Here is a 17,252-nt window from a genome sequence, read left to right on the forward strand (position 1 = left end):
TGCGCCAGCTCTGAGACTCAACGTTGAACGACCAACGTCAAGATTGCCCAATGCCCAATCTTGAAAATGTTTAGAAATGGACTACCTCCACCACGAGTTTTTCAGCTAGCAAAATCCAGTTCATTAGAGCACCGATTCGATACTGTCCATCTTCCGGCATCTTCCCTCATCCAGGTTTTCAAGGCCGGCGTTAGCGCTCGTCAGGACCCTTAGGATGGATCCGAACGGTGAGGATGGACCTCGTAAAGTGGAGATTGCAGAAGTCGATGTGGATTTCGGTTTAAGGGTGAGGTCCCAATCCGAACTTTTTGGCAGCACGGCAACCTTTTCTGACGGACTGATGTCGTATAGGAGAACCCCGTGGTCCCTCCGCCTTTACAGCCTCCATTAGCAAGCACGATTCTTGCTGGGCTATATGGTCCTCCACCTGGATCACATGGAAACGATTCCGCTGGGCCGAGTGCCCCTACGCATGCGGTTGACCAGACTCAAGACGCTGAGAGGATTCAGCGTTTGCAAGAGGAGGAGTTCCAGAGGAGGCTGAGGGGAGAGTATGAGAATGCGCAGAGGAGATTAGGGGATGTGGTGAGTGGCATGTCATTTGCATCCATCCGCCCTCATGCTGATTGTCGGTTCAGGTATCTGGCAACATGGACCGCCCGCTCCGTCTCACTTCCATCAGACTTGTCCCTCCTCCTCCAACTACACGAACAAACTTTCTCGCTTCTCTCATCAGCCCTTTTCTCGCCCCTCCATCACCGCATCTCCCTCCATGGCTTCATGTCGCTCCTCCTCCGCCCCGCACCTTGCACGAAGTGTTATTGACAACTCGAGCAATGATGCAACACATTGACAAGTTTGGTGTTTTCGATATGGAAAAGAGCGGGGTGAGGCTGGAAAATCGTAGAGGTGGAGACGATGATGAGGTCGAGCTGGTTCTGAGTCTAAGAGAGAGGAGCAGGTTGTTCTTGAAAGCTGGGACCGAAGTTGGTGGAGGCGAAGGAGGAGGGGTAAGTACTGTTCATCTAGCTGTTTGATAACGGGACCGCAGAACATTACAGCTAGGCTGCGAAACGCACTTGGAGGCGGAGAAACTTTGGAAGGTCAAGCCTCTATAGGCACGAAGACCAAGTCGGCTTACCAGGTGAGTTTTCAGCTGCAAGCCTCTCGTAACCGGGCATCTGAGCGGGCTTCAGGCATCCTTAACCACACCCCTGTTTGCCTCGCCATTACTCTCGTTTGCGCTCTCAGCCTTTTCATTTGACAGGGACAATTCTGCGTTTGCCTCACATCGTGAACAAGCTTCTGGAGGTCGAGCAAAGCTCAGTGTGAGTGCTAATACGAGGATTGCGCTGAAGACGGATCAGGCCATCGAGCCGTATGGCCTTCATGATCTCACCTACGAGTATATCAAAAGGGATATCAATCATCTCAGTCCCGAGGCTTCCATCTCGTGAGTCTGGCATCGCCCAGCTCAAATTTCTGGCCTGATCGCCATCTCATAGAGTTCGTCAATTGGCGAGGGAATCGACAAAGTCTTCACTATCGCATACCTTTACTTCGGACACCAGGGATGACCCCTGGTTGGGCACGTCGGGACGACTGCTCAAAATCACTCATGTAGGTCCGCCTACTGCGGTCTTCTCTAACCATCGAGGAATACGCTGGTCTCCCTGGATCTTCTTCCTCGGTCCGTTTCTTCAAATCACTATCACAATCCCAATTCTCTAGGGCTCTCTTCGAAGGCTCAAATATTGTAAGTCAGATAAGATTAGGAGATGCTTTCTGACGTGTCACTAGACCTATTCTCTAAGCTCACTCACATCTATCCTCTATCCCTTGGGTCCCCGGTCCCGGCCAACAGAACTCCCTGATCGGTTGTTCCTCGGTGGTCCCAATTCTCTTCGAGGATGGAGAGTTGGCGGCATGGGATTACGCGACGGTCCAGATTCATTAGGTGGTGAATTATCATGGGGTGGGGGATTGAGTGTCTTTGCTCCGATCTGGCCAGGGAAAGGATACTGGCCAGTGAGGGGTCACGGTTCTTTGAACGTTGGGAAAGTCGTGGGATACGACAGAGGTCAGTGCTCGTAATGGCTTTGGATGTGTGACTGATGCGTGCGCTCAGATCGGACATTTGGAGATAACATGATGAGAATGTACAGGAATCCCAATGTGTCTGTAGGCCTCGGCCTGATGTATAGGTGAGACTCTGCGATTCGTTCTGGTTGCGCGTAGCTGATGATGTCAGGCTTGATCCGATTCGTGTAGAAGTCAACTTTTCAATGCCACTCATCGGTCGGAAGGGTGAAAGGACAGCGCGTGGTTTCGGCGTCGGAGTAGGCATCGAATTCCTGTAGACTGAGGCAGTCGAACCCAGCATCTCAAATCATCATGCATCATGTGTCGCAAGTCTCGCAAGACGTAGAGTCTGCGGTAGACATTGGATAGCGTAGATCATCATAGAATTATGTACAAACAATCGTATAATATGCTACAACAATACAGCTGAGTCTGCGTGTCACTTGACTCATTCGCCCAACCGCTTGCCACCAGCAGGAAATGCAGAATACGTGCCATGCTCTGCTTCCTCATCATCATCCATGGTGTCGTCCGGATTGTCATGCACAAGATGATCGGTCTCCGCTTCCCCTGACGTGAGGCCGGTCGCCGTACTGCCACCAGGACCTGTCGAATCTTCGTTCACCTCTTGCGCCTGCAAGTCCATCTCTTCTTCTCGTTCCCTCTCTTCCTCCTCCCTCTCTGCCTCCTGTTCAGCTTTCTCCCTTGCTGCTTGTTCTCTGTACAGCCTATTCAACCTTTCCCGCTCTGCACGGTTCTTGACTGCATCTCTGTCCTCCTCGTACTCCGCCAAAGCACGAGCTTTGCGAGCTGATTCGGCAGACTGATGATTCACCTTGGAAGCTGCTTCTGAAGCTGCTCGCGCTTGAAGGTTGGCCAGCTGATGAGATGGGCAAGGTGAGTGGGAGCTCATGACTCTTTGTTCAGCAGAAACCTACGTGCGTTTTCAACACCTCTGCTCCGATTTCCAGTTCGTGCATCCGAGCGAGAGATGTCTGCAGCACGTAATGCTTGACAAATTCTCGGGTCACGATACGAAAGCCAAGCTGATGGGAGCGAGTCATATCAGGATGGATTCTCTAGTCAACAGCTCGTACGTACTGCGATGAGATATTCATGCCCACCCTTCACTTCCAACACCTTGTTTTGGAGCAGCGAATTGGTAGCTCGAATATCTCGGTATTTGACTTCGTCAGGGTTCTCAAGGATGTTCATGCAGATCTTGATAAGGGTCTTTAGGGATCGCGTGCACAAATATAAGTCGAAATAAGTGGTCAAAAGTGTGCCAAGGGAGGATAGCAGCCGTTCGTCAGCCAGATGGACCCAAACAATGGACGGGTTCTACCATCTCACCTCCACAGCTTCTGCACTCTGCTTGTATCCGTTATCCCTGACAATACCTCTATCCAACAGCCTTGCGAAATTTCGTCTCGTCTCCAGGTCCTGCTTCTCGCTAGGCTTTGTCCATGAAGGCCGAGAAGTCGAGGGTTGAGTCATTAGACCTGGGCCTGAACCAGAGCTCGACGCATCGTTCGTCGCTTGACTAGTTGACGGACCTTTCAGTCTCGCTTCTGCCGCTGCGAGTGCTGCTTCTCTGACAGCATTGAGTTTCGGTGCCATGGTATCGTGAGGATAGGAGGCAAGTCGAGTGGTTTTGATAGCTTGGAAACGCGATCGGGGCGTTGCTTCAAAGATCCCGGTCAAAGGTGACATTATGCCGAGCGTTCCGTCGGAGCTCGCCGAAAACCCCATGATCTGACGGAAGTATTTTCCATGGCTATGTCGGCGTTAAGGAGCCTGATTGGTCCGAGAGAGAGTTTATCGCCGATGACAGAGTGCCACACCATCTCATCCAGACTGTATCTCCGGCCCATCCTCCGCCTCCGGGATCCCTTCATAGTGCTCCCAGGTTCAACGACGTACAGAGGCTCTTCACTGTCTTTACAGTTGGCTCACTTCAACTCTAAAGACCTTGTGAGTGTGCTCAGTTATTCCTACTTTCCATCCAGTGGACACAGCGTGGATGCTCTGAGCAGACACCACATTCCTCGCTCTCTTCCGTCGACGCATCAAGGCTTATCCACCCTCATCTTGGGACATACGCGCTGACATTTTACATTGCAGTCACTGCAACATGACTAAAAAGAGAAGGGGAGGTGGACGAAACAAGAAGGGAAGAGGACACGTCAAGTTTGTGCGATGTTCCAACTGCTCGCGATGTGTGCCCAAGGTGAGCAGTCTTGGCTCCGAGATGCAGTACATGGGAATGAGAGTGTCACGCACGTCACTTTCCATTCCTGTGGCCTCGTCTGCCATTGCGAGCCTCGTCCTGACGCCTGCGCTCTTAGGACAAGGCCATTAAGCGATACTCTGTGAAGAACATGGTCGAGGCCGCTGCTGTTCGAGATCTTTCCGACGCTTCAGTGTACCAGGAGTACGCTCTGCCAAAACTTTACATCCGTCTCGCCTACTGCGTCTCATGTGCCATCCACGCCAAGAGTGAGCTCGTCATTCATTTTTCTTGTCCTGCAAGCTTATACCGATATAGTCGTCCGTGTTCGATCCGGCAAGAAGGGCGCTATCAACTCTCGAAAGAACCGTGCTCCCCCTCCTCGTGCTGTCTTCAGAGACGGCAAGGTGAGCTACCTTATTCGCATTGTGATATAGCAGCTGACATCACTTTCAGCGTATCAACCCCGCTGTCGCCGCTGCTATGGCTACCAAGACTGCCGAAGGACAAAAGGCATAATCGTGTAGTTGAGCAGAGGTTACGAGTGTAGCATGCACGGGTTCTCAGAATCGGCCGTGGCAGTTGGAGTGGGCCTCTTGGCATGAACGGGAAAACCTCTACATCCTTGAATGAGGACTTGTGACATCCAAGGATCGGCACACCGGTCGCCCGTGCGGCCTCGAGCTTGCGCCTCATTCACACATTAGATCGTCACATCGTCGTCATGCGTTCTAGATACCTAAGCCAGCCCCGCCTCTACGGCTCTAAGATGCTCCATACTACAGCCGCCTGTTTCAAACTTTTTTACACTTCTATATTTGCGCTCAGCATCACACCCATCTACTCCACACGTTCCTCGCGCATCGCGCCGAAGCACCGGTTTGGTGTCTGTCGAATCTTCGGCGAGTGTCGCATCACTGACCGCGATCCAATCCTCTTTCCCTGCTGGCGCAGCAACTCTCAGAACGACATTGTCATCTTGTATTGAGCTGATCCACCTGATCATATTCTCCAGTGGGGCCGCAGTAGTCGTCCGTCTTGATGGTGAAGGGTAGCGAGAGCCACCGACTCCTGATCCGCCTCCTCCCGTTCCACCTTCTTCACCTGGCGAGGGGACGTCGAGCTTAGCTCTTGATCTGCCAGTCTGAGCACGAAGTAGTCGATTGATCGTTTGGTCCTATACCCCAAGTTGAGCGTCTCCTCATATTTGACATCTCCCTTGCACTTTCTCACCTGCTCATCCTGCAGCTTTTGCTCCGTCTGTCGCTTCCTCCGCCTGGCAACCTCTTCACGCCTTTGTATCCTCTCTGCTTCCGTCAATATGAGCTGCTTTTTACTGGAGCCTTCATTGCCTGAAGATTCAGGGTTGCGTCGTCAGCGAAACGAAATGGGCCAGTGAGACTGAGATGTATCGAGCGGTAAATCTCACCATGCGGCAACTCTAGCAATGTCTCCTGCAGATCCTTGTTGCCTCTAGCCCTTTGTCTTGCTGTCATCTTGGAAGGACTCGTAGACCTCTGAGCGGAGTTCTGGCCTGAATCCAGCTCGTCCGTCGGGTCATCTCCTTCTTCCATGACGTCAAGTTCGTCTTCGTCGCTCCCTGCAAATGTATCAGCTAGCACTCAGGCCGACAGCACCCTGGATATGCGATCGCACTCACCCAGATCAACATCCATCGCGACCATCTTTGTCCGTTTTGAACTTTTCCTAGCTGCAGCTCTTGAAGGTCGCTTTGTCCCTGATCCACCGAGGTCGACAGACGAAGGAAGACCTTTCCCTTTGACGCTAAACTTGATCTTGAGGGCAGCGCTAGGGGAACTCTGAGCTACTCGTGTGGACGACGCAGTGGTGGAATCACCACTCATGCTGGTACCTGTTTTGCTGGTGGAAGCGGTCGCCTGTGCTCTGGCTTGTTTCGCGGCTGTCCGAGAGGTCGTGGCTTTTGGTAAGACTTCGGGTGCGTCTTCTTCGTCTAGCTCGTCCTCGCCATCATCATCACTCGAAGCTGAGAAAGGAAAAAGTATCAGTGCGTTGGAATCAGGAGCAAGTCAAGCGATCCGAATCCGACCCACTCACGTTGAGAGATCACCTCCTCTTCCTCCTCCTCTTCGCCTTCTGCATCTTCGTCGAGCTCCTCATCCTCCTCCCCCTCCGCGTCCTCATCAGCACCGTCTACCTCCATGTCTTCGGCTTCATCTTCATCTTCCCCGTCTTCCTCGCCCTCCTCTTCGTCCTCATCGTCCTCTACGTCATCCACCTCTTCGCCCTCGGCATCATCGTCTTCTTCGTCATGGGGAACAGGCTTGGGGGACTCAGACGTGATGACATGACCGCGCCTCGAGCGAGACGCAACGCGGGACATGTCAGTCAGACGATTGAGGGATAAATGAGGGAGTCTCCACCGGATCTTCGTTCCCAATCGTGAACGGAGCGGTGTGAGTATGCCAGAGATGCCATTGGTGGCCCACCTCACAAGGCACGAGGAGATGCTTCGGCATTTCAATTTTGAGTCCGTCTTTTTTGCATGGAACTCTGTTCGATCTGTATAGTAACACTTCTATCTCTCTCTACCTGACAGTTGTGACCTACATTCCAACGGGGAGAGCGAACAAGACAACGCAGCACATTTTGTATCTCCCTAGTCCCATCATTGACGACCTTCCCTCACTATGGACTTCTCTCAGTTCAACGGCGCCGAACAAGCGCATATGACCAAGGTCATTGAACGTAAGCAGGTGGGTTCATAGCTCTCGGCGGCAGGGCGAGTCATGTCTTTCCCCAGAGCGATGGCAAGCGAGTCCTACCTCAACCGATCCATCTGCCGGATATCGACGCTGTCGCATGACCATCAGTCAAAGATGATCGTCGTCTATCAGGCCAATGTGCTGATCGTTTTCGTACCAGATGGCAGACTTTATGAAACTCTACTCTGGGATGGTCGAGAGATGTTTCAATGCGTGCGCTCAAGACTTTACGAGTAAAGCTTTGACATCGAACGAGGTGAGCTAGGCTCTGTCGGTAATCACCACAATATCATGTTGACCGTCGACGTAACAAGACGACCTGCGTGCAAAACTGTACCGACAAATTCTTAAAGCATTCCGAGCGAGTCGGTACGAGATTCGCAGAGCACAATGCGGGTGAGTGATCAGGTGTACTCGATCTTTTGGAAGCCGGCCAGACGATTCGCAAGTATCGATGAAATCAGCTGACAGTTCGGCTCCTATAGAACAAGCAGGCAAGTAGGTGCCAAAGCCCACCGGAGAACAAGGTAGCAGGAATCATGAGATTGCCTTAGCATCTCGACTTTATGCCCGCAATGTAATACTTCCATCGCTCACTTGAGTTACAAAGGAAGACTGCGAAATCTGATCTTCTAGATGGTCATCAATCAGGAACCCAACGAAGCCCGGAGTGACTCCTCCTTTGCATACTGGTTGTTGTACTTTCACAATTTGCGTCACGGGTCTCTTCACTTCTCCCCTCATCTCCCGCAGACACATCAAGATATCGGCCTTCAAGGCTGCCGTGGCTGTGACACCTCTTGCTGCCTGCTTCTCTACTGATCTCTAGTCCATCTACATGGGACCGGTTTGTTGCAATTTTGCCTTCTCAGTTTCCAGACGCTGTCAGAGATCATCAGCCATCAGATCTACATGTCACGATGTTGCCACGATGTTCTAACTCACAGCGAACAGTAGCTGGACGGCAATGTTGATATTGTTGGGTTGACCGGTGATCGTCACCAGTCTTTCTTCGGGATTGGGGGTTTGGCCGGGGTTGGCAGGGGTACCAGGCTCAGTGACTCTGATTTGGCATTGGGATTGGGATCGAATCTCGTTGATTTTGGCACCGCCTTTACCGATGACTACAAAGAGCGTCAATACTTGAAACTCAAACATCCGACAGAGTCAAGTCGACTCACTTGCGCCGACGAGAGCGTTGGGGATGAAGATTTGTTGAGTTTGTGCACCAGGAGCAGTGGCTCCACCATATGATGGAGCAGCTGAAGGCTGCATGGAGGGTCCGCCTCTTGATCCAGGTTGACGATAAGATCCAGTAGTGGTACCCGGATTCCGCTCCTGGTATTCGAGAAGGATGGTTCCAATGTAATAGACGGCGATGTGGACTGCATCGGCAACGCCAGAGACGGAAAGGACTCGCTGAGGACTCTGTCAGCCACATGGCTCTGTCACGACTGTTTAGACTCGCCTCAGTGGATCCAGGGAGCATGGCCTCGCTAGCATTTAATCGCGCGCCGCTGGCCTCCTGGATCTCCTTGATCTTGGAGCCACCTTTGCCGATGCTAAAGGGGCAGCCGTCAGCGATATGAAACCATATGAAATGTATTTCACTCACACGCTGCCCATGCGAGAATTCGGAATGATGAATTTGATGGTGACGGCTCGAGAGCCGGGAACAGATGCGACGTCGAATGGTTCATCGTTGATACGTCGAACGATGAGACCAAATGCCTATATGGTCAGCCATTGTATTGGATCTCGCTCACCTTGGCTACGGCGTCCAAGGCACCTGATACGTTGAGAATTCGTTCAGGATTTCCGGGGATGGATTCCGACACAGTCACTCGGGCACCAGATTTCTCCTAAATAGAAAAGGGCTCAGCACATATCTTGAGGAACCCACGCCCGCGCTTACTCTGATCTCATTGACATGTGATCCCCCCCGACCGATAATGATACTGGCATCTTGTGTGACGATCAGACTTCTCATGGAAATTTGGGACGATGGAGGCTCGGCAGCCTGGACGGGAGCTTGAGGGACGGAGGAAGGGGTGGAGAGGGAGCCGGTCGAGTTGTTCGTTGTGGCGGTCGATGGCCCCGCATCATTACTGGATATGAGCGTGAGTGAGATATTAACCTAGATCTCAAATCCACTCACGCGTCCATGGCAACATCGTCCATCTTCCTTCCGTTAGAGGAGGCGGCGTTGGTGGGAGAATTGGAGGTGGTGGTGGTAGTGGTGGCGGTCCCCTGGGCTTCCTTTGTACCAGCTTGACCGTTTCCTGTTGCGGACGCTTCTGATTTATCGTCTCGAGCTCGTTTTGCTGACGATTGCTTGGTCGATTCAGGGGGCGAAGGAGATGCAGGTCGTTTAGCTGAGGGGGCGGTGGCAGTGGCTGAAGACATCACGAAGAGTATCGAGGGCAATGTATCAAGGTTGAGGAGGTTTTCAAAGATCAGTCTCTGTCAATTGCCTCCACGACGACTACACGGGAGTTGTGAATGAGGCGGGGGCGGGGCAGGGCGGGGCGGGGCGACGGGGCAGTGGATAGGCAAGGTAGGCCCAAGAATCAAGATGTAGGACGGCAGGATGACGGGCAGGACAGACACGCCCGAGAGATGTCCAGTGCGAGAGGCACGCGAGCGAGCCGGAGTGAAAGGGTTATTGAGATATTCCGAGATGTCGGGAGGAGGAGAGGAGAGGCGGAGGTCGGTCGGAATAGGTTTTGATGTCGTGTGTTCAGTCGTTGGCAAGGCGGAGTGGGATGGACAGACAAATGCAGTTTGAGATTTTGGAATGAATCGGATTGAATGGGTGGGATATGTAAAGGTCAGGGTGGTGTGGAGGGGGATAGGGAAGGGGGGGTGGGGAGATTCCGTGGCGGTTCAGCAGTGTAACTCACGACGTTTTTGACTGGTTTCCCGTGTATTCTCCACAGCGACAGGCGATGACTCTGATGATGATGTCGAGTGAGCTAGAATGGCCTGTTCTTCTTGCTTTGATCCTTTTCCGAGGGAGGTCCAATGGATATTCGAGCGATAACAAAGGGAGAAAGGTAGATGGGTGGGTTGAGAGGGGAGCTCAGCAGGCATGACCCACGCGGCGTTATTGTCGAATGTGGCACTTTTTGTCAACAAATGTTGGCTCGATCACCTACGAGACGCGTGTTTTTTGTTGTATGGTGGACCATTGTGGTTCACTTGCAATGAGATGAGGATGGGCAAAGCTTCAGTATAGAGGGGATCTGGTACAAAGGGTTCATCAGCAGTCTGATCACTGCTGCTGCTCAGATTCCGATGCATTGAGTTTGTGTCTCTCTCTACCAGCACCCGACTCCCAATTCGTGTGTGGCTTCGAGGTCTGCCTCCCTTCTCCGGCATTTCGACGAAAAGCAACTCGATCTGCCTCGACCCCCCCTCTTACTCCAGCATCGTTCTGTGATTTCTTATTTTATTTACTCATAAATATTGCTATCCCTCTCATTCTTCAGTCAGCTCAGAGTGTTCTTCCAAGGGCCATTGAGGAGCTTCCCTTTCACAGAGAGAACAGATTCAACCCCGCAACTCCGGATCACGGCCCATCTACACCATCTATAACCCAACACGCCCTCCCGCTCCAATTTTGGATCTCTGTACAATCTTCTTGTACGCGTCAAACTCATTTATTCACCCTTGACCAGCACAGACAAGCTCGCGGTAACGCCCACGACCTTTGCAAGGTTCTTTGCATAGCTCCTCGCCAGCAGCATTGTGGCTCCGATTCGTGGCATTCGCAAAAGGACATTACCCCCGCTGCCCATGTCTGCTCTCCAGATGACCACGAACTGAAAGGTATTTCTGCCTTGCGATCAAAATCCGCCGCCCTTGCCTGTCTCTCGCCACCTGGCTGCTACCTTTCCTTCATTCTTAACGCTTTTCAACTCTCATCTCTCCATATCATACATCCTCCGCCACGATGGTCTTTGTCAAGCGTAAACCCGTCATCTATTACCCACTCCCCTCCCTCGCCGAGGTCTTACAACCTGTTCAGCCTGCCCAAACCAATGACTCCGCCTCAGCATCGTCTCCGGCGCCGTACGACAAGGCCGACAAGTCGAACGAGCAGGTTGCCGAGCTGGCCCCTCTACCTCCGGATGGGAAGAATGAGGAGGAGCAGATGGACAAATTGTTGACTGTCTTTCGAGGAGATTTTCCGGGAGCTTCAGGGAACGTAGGACCTGGTAAAGGCAAACGTGCGGGTGTGCGCGTCCTGAATCACCATCTCAACAACGGAGCGGCAGCCTCCTCTCCTGCCAATGGGAGCAAAGTCAATGAATCAGCTCAGGACGGAGAAGCCGAGACAGGGGACGCTGGGCCTATAACTTGGAGAATATGGGATAGAGAGAGCTTCTTCATCCCCGCTACTGGAGAGATATTCACAGATTATGAGTAGGTATCGTGTTTGAGCGTATCTGTGACGTTTGACTGATACAACGTAGGACTTTCCTCTCCCGGATGACCTTTTACCAACAACCCTTGTTCCAGTGTGAAGGTAGGCTGAGCGCGCCGCCCTACGCAAGCTAACATGATTCAGTGAGCGGCAAGTCTGGCCTCACCTACAGTGCTGCTCAAGCCTCTGAATGGAGGGAAGCACGACAGCTACACACTAGATTCCCGAAGCAACTCAAAAAGGCTGTTTTGATCGCCATTCAATTTCGTGCGTCGTCCTCCAGACGATCCACAAAAGCTCACACAGTCTCTCAGAGATCGAGGGCAAGCTGGACACGCTGGCGGACAAGATATTTGAGCGTTATGTCAACCGATTTTTTGATGAAGAATGTAAGTCGGATGATCTGGCGGGGTCTCTAACTTTCCGAAGGCGTCTTTGTCGACGTTGAAGGAGACAAATATCTCGCCCGAATTGTCAAGACCTTCCCACCACGGTCCCTCGCAGCTTCGACTTCCTCCTCTCCCGTGTCCAGTCTCAAATCGCTGCCTAGATACCACCCTTACGCCGCCGATCTCAATCTCTCATTGGAGGAGGCCAATGAAAAAGATGATCCCATGGCCTACTTTTACAACGTCAGGCTGTTGGAAGAGGGCGCTCCGACAGATCATGACCAGGCCCAGACAAAGCAACACACTAACAGCGATGATGCCGAGGAGCAATGGCAAGGTAGTACGATGGAAGTACGGGCGGACAAGATCAGGTAGGTTGACTCTCAAGTGCCAGTCTGCCTCGAGCTAATAGTTGCACCAGCCGAGATCGAATCAACTTCTCACGAGTTATGCTGAAGCGGTTCATTCGAGATTGTGTTTATCGAGATCCTGCCATCTTTTCGCCTTGGGTGATCAAACCTGCCGTAGCGGCTCGCTATGACATCTCGACTGAGATGCCGTCAGATGTCGGACAGCGGATCCAAAGATTTAAAGAGGAGCTGATGGACAAGAGGAAAAGGGCAAGGGATGAAAAGTTGGGGATTGTAGAAGAAGAGAAGCCGACAGAGGAGGATATCAAGCCCAAGACGAAGAAGCAGAGGCTGGCAGAGGAACGTCGTTTACGTGAGGAAGAAAAGGCACGCGAAGAGGCTCTCAAGAAGAAACCGATGAAATTTCCGGCAGAGGGTGAGTGAATAGACAGGATTGTCATTGACGAGTCTCAGATCTTTTGGTCGAGTATTCTCAAGATAAGGACGAGCCAGCGGGTCGGGTCGAAGTTCGACCGACCCCGAACAGAGATCTGCCGTTTGGCGACTTGTTCGAGAAGTTTCTCATGTCCTGGTCTTTCCTCAATGTCATGGGGTAGGGTTTTGATTTGTTCCGAATTCTCTTGGTATTGACATTGTGACCTTAGGAAACCGCTGGCACTATCACCGTTTACCTTGGACGATTACGAGCAGGCTCTGTACCACACCGACCCATGGACGTCTCCTACGAAGCTCATGGTCGAGATACATTCGACGCTCTTGAACGCCCTGATCGTGGATCAGAATGCCGGCAATGAAGCTGTTAAGCCATTATCCTTGACGGGGCGCACCGAGGACAATGACACAGATTATTGGGAGGGTAAAAAGGGGGCCACGGCCGAATTGTTGCGACCAGCTGCGAGCGATTACGCCTCGAATTGGAAGACCAAGGAGCTGTCGATCAAGGAAAGCCGCAAAGGCTGGGAGAATGCTCTGGTGGGATGCTTATGGGAGCGAGCAACACTGGATACCTTGCCGAACTACCTCGACAACATCCTACACTTGACATTCGAAGACAAGCCAGCCCCAACCCGTCCGACTTGGTCTACTGGTCCTGCGACTGCGGCTTCGGGTCATGGTCTGATACCCTCCAAGCCCGAGAAACGATATTCGACGTTGCACCATGTTCACAAGCTTGAAATCATCTCGTTCTTAATCGAACTGGTGGCGCAGACTGCGAGTATCAGGGACTTTATGGAGCAGAGCACGACAGATTTGACAGAAGTCAGGAAGAATATCATCGACGTCAAGAGGGAGCAGAGGCAGCTGTGAGTGTGGCGGTATGAGAAGATCGAATGCTGAGCGCGTTCAACAGCCGCGCCGAGAGAGCTGCTCTCGATCCGCCGACCAAACCGAAGCTCGAAAATGGCGAGCCGGTCATCGATGCCAACGGAGACGTCGTTATGAGCGATGCGGTTAAGGAGGAGGAACGTGACACTCCCGCGCCATCTGTCAACGGGGTTGCCAACGGGACCACTTCTAACGCCACAGACAGAGATGAGCTAGAATCCTCGATTGGCCCAGCACAGGACGACGAAGATTCCGATTCGTTCACCGAACCGGCGCTCTCCGAACAGGAGGATGGACCTATCGTCGCCGCAGCTCATCGCCGCAAAGCCATGAAGGAGAAAGCGGCGGAACGCGAAGCTGAGGAGGCGAACCGTGCAGCTCGAGCGGCTGAAGACCGATTGAAGTCAAAAGAGAACAAGCACATCGCTTCAGAGAAGCGGAGATTACAGGACGAGATTGACAGCATGACACACAAGCTTCGCTTGCTCGACCACGATTTCCGATCACACTTGCAGACTTTACGCGCGAGACCACTCGGTTCAGACAGATTCGGGAACAAGGTCTGGTGGCTGGATGGTTTGGGCTCGGCGCCGTTGATGGGAGATAATGGAAAAGTCACTTACGGTACCGGGAGGCTCTATCTTCAAGGTGCAGACGATATCGAGGTCGAGTTCTGTCGGATCCCTGCGGAAATGTCAGAGACGGACTGTGAAGCTAGACGAGCGAAAGAAGAAGGCGATGGGAGATTGTCACCTGGCGAATGGGCCATGTACGATAGCCCAGAATCTGTATGTCGATACGTCCAAACTCGCTCCGACTCCTAAGCTGATCCCTCGTCATAGTTCGCCGCCTTCATGTCGTGGCTGAATCCAAGAGGGATCCGCGAGCTGGCACTCCTCAAAGTCCTACAACAGTGGCAGCCTGAAATCGAAGGCGGTATGCGTAAACGGAGGATAGCGGTTGGTCTGGATACGCCTCCAGAGACTGGTGAAGAGCCAGCGAGGCGGGCCAGACCAGTTCGCAAGGTCGCTGCTGCGGGAGGGGACGATGAGACTTCAGGTTATCTCGCGTGGAGGGTGAGCAGTGCTGCGTCGATGGGCGTCCCACAGCTGACCTGGACTAGAATCGGCGCGCCGTGTGAGAGTGAGAAGTGAAGCTCAAGAAGTCGAGGTAGAGGAGGGCCGGATCCTAGTCAATATTGAGACACATAAGAGTCCGAGTTTACGAATTGTCATGGAAAACCGAGTTCAATGTAAAGATCACCGTCCGCTGTAGCAGCCCTGGGAACTGTTGTCCGCGAACTGCCACCAACTGAATCCCCGGAAATGCAGCGCGACTGATATCCTTTCCCCATATCTTCAGCCATGTCCCATTGGATTGCTACATCCCCATGATGAGCGAGATCATCAAGTGAATGATGGATGAAGGCTTACCTTCGACTCGGTCATCCCAGTCATCTTTAGATTCACTCTTCTTAGAGCGCTCTCAGCAACAGACGGAATTGACTCGGGACGAACAACCAGATGTACCCATTTGTTCTGTCCTCCCGCCCCCTTCCGTTGAAGGGCTGTACGTGTACAAGGATGCGATAGATCGGATGCTCGCCCGTGAGTCATAGTTTTAGTTGGATCTTCGCACCTGATCTACCATAGGACGAGTTATGCAAGGGATCGAGTCGAGTGCATTTTTCGTCAATTCTCGAGATCAAGTTATGCTGTTCGAGCGGAAAGCGTCAGAGATATCATCGAGCGGGTACAAATCTGCCTCTCAGTTACCTGTATACCTCCACGAACTCTTGGGTGACCTGAGCCACAGCTTGAAACCTCGGCTCCCAGCACATGTCTGGACCACTGTATTCCGACAAGATCTCGCACGACAAGTCATCATCAACTTGTACGAGCCGGGTCAAGGTATCACTCCGCATGTCGATCTCATCAACCGATATGCGGATGGCATAGTTGGAGTCTCACTATGCGGTAGCGCAAGCATGACCTTTGAACACATCGCGCGGCCTGAAGAGCGGTATCACGTCTTTCTACCGTCTCGAAGCGTGTATGTGCTGCGTGGCTCTGCCAGGTACGACTATTCTCATGGTATCGAGGGACGAGCCTTGGATCTTGTGAATCGAGGCGATGGGAGAATAGACACTATCCTTAGGGAGTCTAGACTGAGCATCACCTTTAGATGGATCAAAGAAGGCGGGGATATTTTGGATTGATTAGATACGGCTCAGACGGCGAGCAGAGATCTGCAATGTTATAATACTTCTTTCCACCTTTGAGAACCGAATGAGGGATAGCTCTAGATCCCCTCCTACGCCTGACTATCTTTGGCCTTCTTGTGCTTTTTCCGTGACTTGACTTGGCCAGCATCCTCACGTCCACTCGCTTTGACCACCTCGCCGGCTTTTGTTTTGCCCTGCTTCCCGGTCCTTACAGGTTCCATCTCCATCCATGCGTCTGATTCTCTCTCTTTCTTCTCCGTGATGGCCCTCGCAGCTGCTAGACGTCGCTTCGATCGAGAGTCCATGATCAGTTTCGTGATGACTTTACTGGCATACAGCGATCCCAAAATGATGATGGCAAAGGCCCAGGCTATGGGAGCATCGACGAGCGGTCCATTGCCAGAAGCTTTGGCAGAGATACTGACCAAGTCTCTTGGGATCAATGGTGTGATGAGGTTGGAGATTGGAGACAGGCTGGGGTGTATCCTCATCAAAGAGCAGTAGACCACAGAGCATAGCATGACGGCCCAGAGTTCTAGACTCTCCAAGATGAAAGGGCCAGTTCCAGAAAGGATACTGGGCGATCCAATCGACCACTGAGCAGCTGGAAGATTGAACGTCTGTACCATCCAGCCTCCACCGCAAGCCGCTATACCACTGAGGACCGCGACGGTCCATGGATTGGCGGCGCTGGCGAACCTAGGCGAAGAGGCTAGGAGATCTGGTAAGGATGTCAAGACGATTCCTCGAGCTATCCCATCAAAGTAGGCCCCAATGATATTGATGAATGTAGGTGCTGTCGAGGTCATATAGTTGGCCATACCGGATGGTATGAGTAGGAAGTATATAGGTATATAGATCAGCCATGGAGTGGACGAGATGAGCCATGCCGGAGGTTGTGAAGTGAGCAATGATAAAAGGGTTCCACCTCCCCCTGGTACGCAGGTGAGTCGCAAGTCTCAGACGAAGGGCCAAAAAAAGCACGGATGCAGCTCACAAGTCGCTACGAGGTACCCAAACAAATCCTGAAGCCTTCCGACCTTTCTTCTGCTCCCTCCTGTCTTCGTGGCTGCCGCCCATACCAGACAGGTCCTCGAAGCGTGCAGAGCGCCGAATCGTAGAAAGGGGTAATAGATCGGATGGACAGGCTCAGTCGTTATGTGATGGACAAGACGAGATATACTGGGGGCAGACGACAGAGGGGAGAAGGTGAGGAAGGATGATGGAGAAGCGAGAAATGACTGCAAGGAGGTCATGTCAATGGATTTGGACAGGGGTACAGGGTTGGTCAGCGGCGCCAGACCTAGCGTCTCATTGGCGATGTAGCTGATCCATTGCTCGAGGCTCGACATCTCCCGGCAGGACCCTCGAGCGTTCGAGCAGCAAGCGGGATGAGGGGGAATGACAAAAAGCAGATGAAAGTCAAGCCTATCCAGACGCGGCAGGAAAACATCCAT

At 52.4% G+C, this 17,252-nt stretch overlaps 10 protein-coding genes across 10 annotated transcripts; 6 read left to right on the forward strand and 4 right to left on the reverse strand.

Moving 5' to 3' along the window:
- Window positions 1-214: 214 nt before the first annotated feature.
- On the forward strand, window positions 215-2,360 carry BD324DRAFT_641220 (surface antigen-domain-containing protein; the record flags this gene model as incomplete). The annotated part of the gene is made up of 11 exons (XM_022017408.1): window positions 215-319; window positions 352-585; window positions 639-1,010; window positions 1,052-1,144; window positions 1,197-1,328; window positions 1,368-1,453; window positions 1,506-1,620; window positions 1,658-1,756; window positions 1,801-2,080; window positions 2,129-2,204; window positions 2,252-2,360. 11 exons carry the CDS (start codon window positions 215-217, stop codon window positions 2,358-2,360), a joined length of 1,701 nt encoding a protein of 566 aa, XP_021872717.1.
- Window positions 2,361-2,530: 170 nt separating this feature from the next.
- On the reverse strand, window positions 2,531-3,702 carry BD324DRAFT_577259 (hypothetical protein; the record flags this gene model as incomplete). Its single annotated transcript, XM_022013248.1, has 4 exons — window positions 2,531-2,962; window positions 3,021-3,128; window positions 3,184-3,315; window positions 3,436-3,702. 4 exons carry the CDS (start codon window positions 3,700-3,702, stop codon window positions 2,531-2,533), a joined length of 939 nt encoding a protein of 312 aa, XP_021872718.1.
- A 514-nt stretch (window positions 3,703-4,216) lies between these two features.
- Window positions 4,217-4,831, forward strand: BD324DRAFT_577157 (putative component of the small ribosomal subunit; the record flags this gene model as incomplete). Its single annotated transcript, XM_022013243.1, has 4 exons — window positions 4,217-4,312; window positions 4,431-4,581; window positions 4,631-4,719; window positions 4,769-4,831. The coding sequence occupies 4 exons, from the start codon at window positions 4,217-4,219 to the stop codon at window positions 4,829-4,831; spliced, it is 399 nt and encodes a 132-aa protein (XP_021872719.1).
- Window positions 4,832-4,984: 153 nt separating this feature from the next.
- Window positions 4,985-6,459, reverse strand: BD324DRAFT_294568 (hypothetical protein). The gene is made up of 5 exons (XM_022012403.1): window positions 6,385-6,459; window positions 5,973-6,317; window positions 5,742-5,912; window positions 5,546-5,664; window positions 4,985-5,489 (listed from the first exon to the last, which is right to left on the reverse strand). Exons 2-5 carry the CDS (start codon window positions 6,175-6,177, stop codon window positions 5,052-5,054), a joined length of 933 nt encoding a protein of 310 aa, XP_021872720.1. The 5' UTR covers window positions 6,178-6,317; window positions 6,385-6,459; the 3' UTR covers window positions 4,985-5,051.
- On the forward strand, window positions 5,950-6,816 carry BD324DRAFT_294561 (hypothetical protein). Its single transcript, XM_022012402.1, has 2 exons — window positions 5,950-6,269; window positions 6,334-6,816. Exons 1-2 carry the CDS (start codon window positions 6,176-6,178, stop codon window positions 6,696-6,698), a joined length of 459 nt encoding a protein of 152 aa, XP_021872721.1. The 5' UTR covers window positions 5,950-6,175; the 3' UTR covers window positions 6,699-6,816.
- A 38-nt stretch (window positions 6,817-6,854) lies between these two features.
- BD324DRAFT_617592 (mitochondrial import inner membrane translocase subunit TIM9) lies at window positions 6,855-7,646 on the forward strand. The gene is made up of 4 exons (XM_022014936.1): window positions 6,855-7,047; window positions 7,217-7,312; window positions 7,371-7,452; window positions 7,542-7,646. The coding sequence occupies exons 1-4, from the start codon at window positions 6,982-6,984 to the stop codon at window positions 7,556-7,558; spliced, it is 261 nt and encodes an 86-aa protein (XP_021872722.1). The 5' UTR covers window positions 6,855-6,981; the 3' UTR covers window positions 7,559-7,646.
- A 244-nt stretch (window positions 7,647-7,890) lies between these two features.
- BD324DRAFT_577119 (hypothetical protein) lies at window positions 7,891-9,046 on the reverse strand (the record flags this gene model as incomplete). Its single annotated transcript, XM_022013240.1, has 7 exons — window positions 7,891-7,938; window positions 8,002-8,180; window positions 8,238-8,471; window positions 8,521-8,618; window positions 8,672-8,787; window positions 8,823-8,918; window positions 8,972-9,046. 7 exons carry the CDS (start codon window positions 9,044-9,046, stop codon window positions 7,891-7,893), a joined length of 846 nt encoding a protein of 281 aa, XP_021872723.1.
- Window positions 9,047-11,011: 1,965 nt separating this feature from the next.
- BD324DRAFT_648971 (hypothetical protein) lies at window positions 11,012-14,712 on the forward strand (the record flags this gene model as incomplete). The annotated part of the gene is made up of 11 exons (XM_022017911.1): window positions 11,012-11,484; window positions 11,535-11,587; window positions 11,630-11,752; window positions 11,800-11,874; window positions 11,915-12,245; window positions 12,296-12,660; window positions 12,699-12,837; window positions 12,890-13,549; window positions 13,597-14,359; window positions 14,414-14,647; window positions 14,695-14,712. The coding sequence occupies 11 exons, from the start codon at window positions 11,012-11,014 to the stop codon at window positions 14,710-14,712; spliced, it is 3,234 nt and encodes a 1,077-aa protein (XP_021872724.1).
- A 175-nt stretch (window positions 14,713-14,887) lies between these two features.
- On the forward strand, window positions 14,888-15,818 carry BD324DRAFT_617601 (hypothetical protein). The gene has a single exon (XM_022014937.1). It carries the CDS (start codon window positions 15,232-15,234, stop codon window positions 15,787-15,789), a length of 558 nt encoding a protein of 185 aa, XP_021872725.1. The 5' UTR covers window positions 14,888-15,231; the 3' UTR covers window positions 15,790-15,818.
- A 258-nt stretch (window positions 15,819-16,076) lies between these two features.
- On the reverse strand, window positions 16,077-16,976 carry BD324DRAFT_569248 (hypothetical protein; the record flags this gene model as incomplete). Its single annotated transcript, XM_022013045.1, has 2 exons — window positions 16,077-16,729; window positions 16,793-16,976. Coding segments are annotated over 2 exons (837 nt in total), but the record flags the coding sequence as incomplete, so codon positions are not given.
- Window positions 16,977-17,252: the final 276 nt, after the last annotated feature.

This window comes from Kockovaella imperatae (assembly GCF_002102565.1).
Source record: "Kockovaella imperatae strain NRRL Y-17943 chromosome Unknown BD324scaffold_3, whole genome shotgun sequence".
Taxonomy (NCBI): Eukaryota; Fungi; Basidiomycota; class Tremellomycetes; order Tremellales; family Cuniculitremaceae; genus Kockovaella; species Kockovaella imperatae.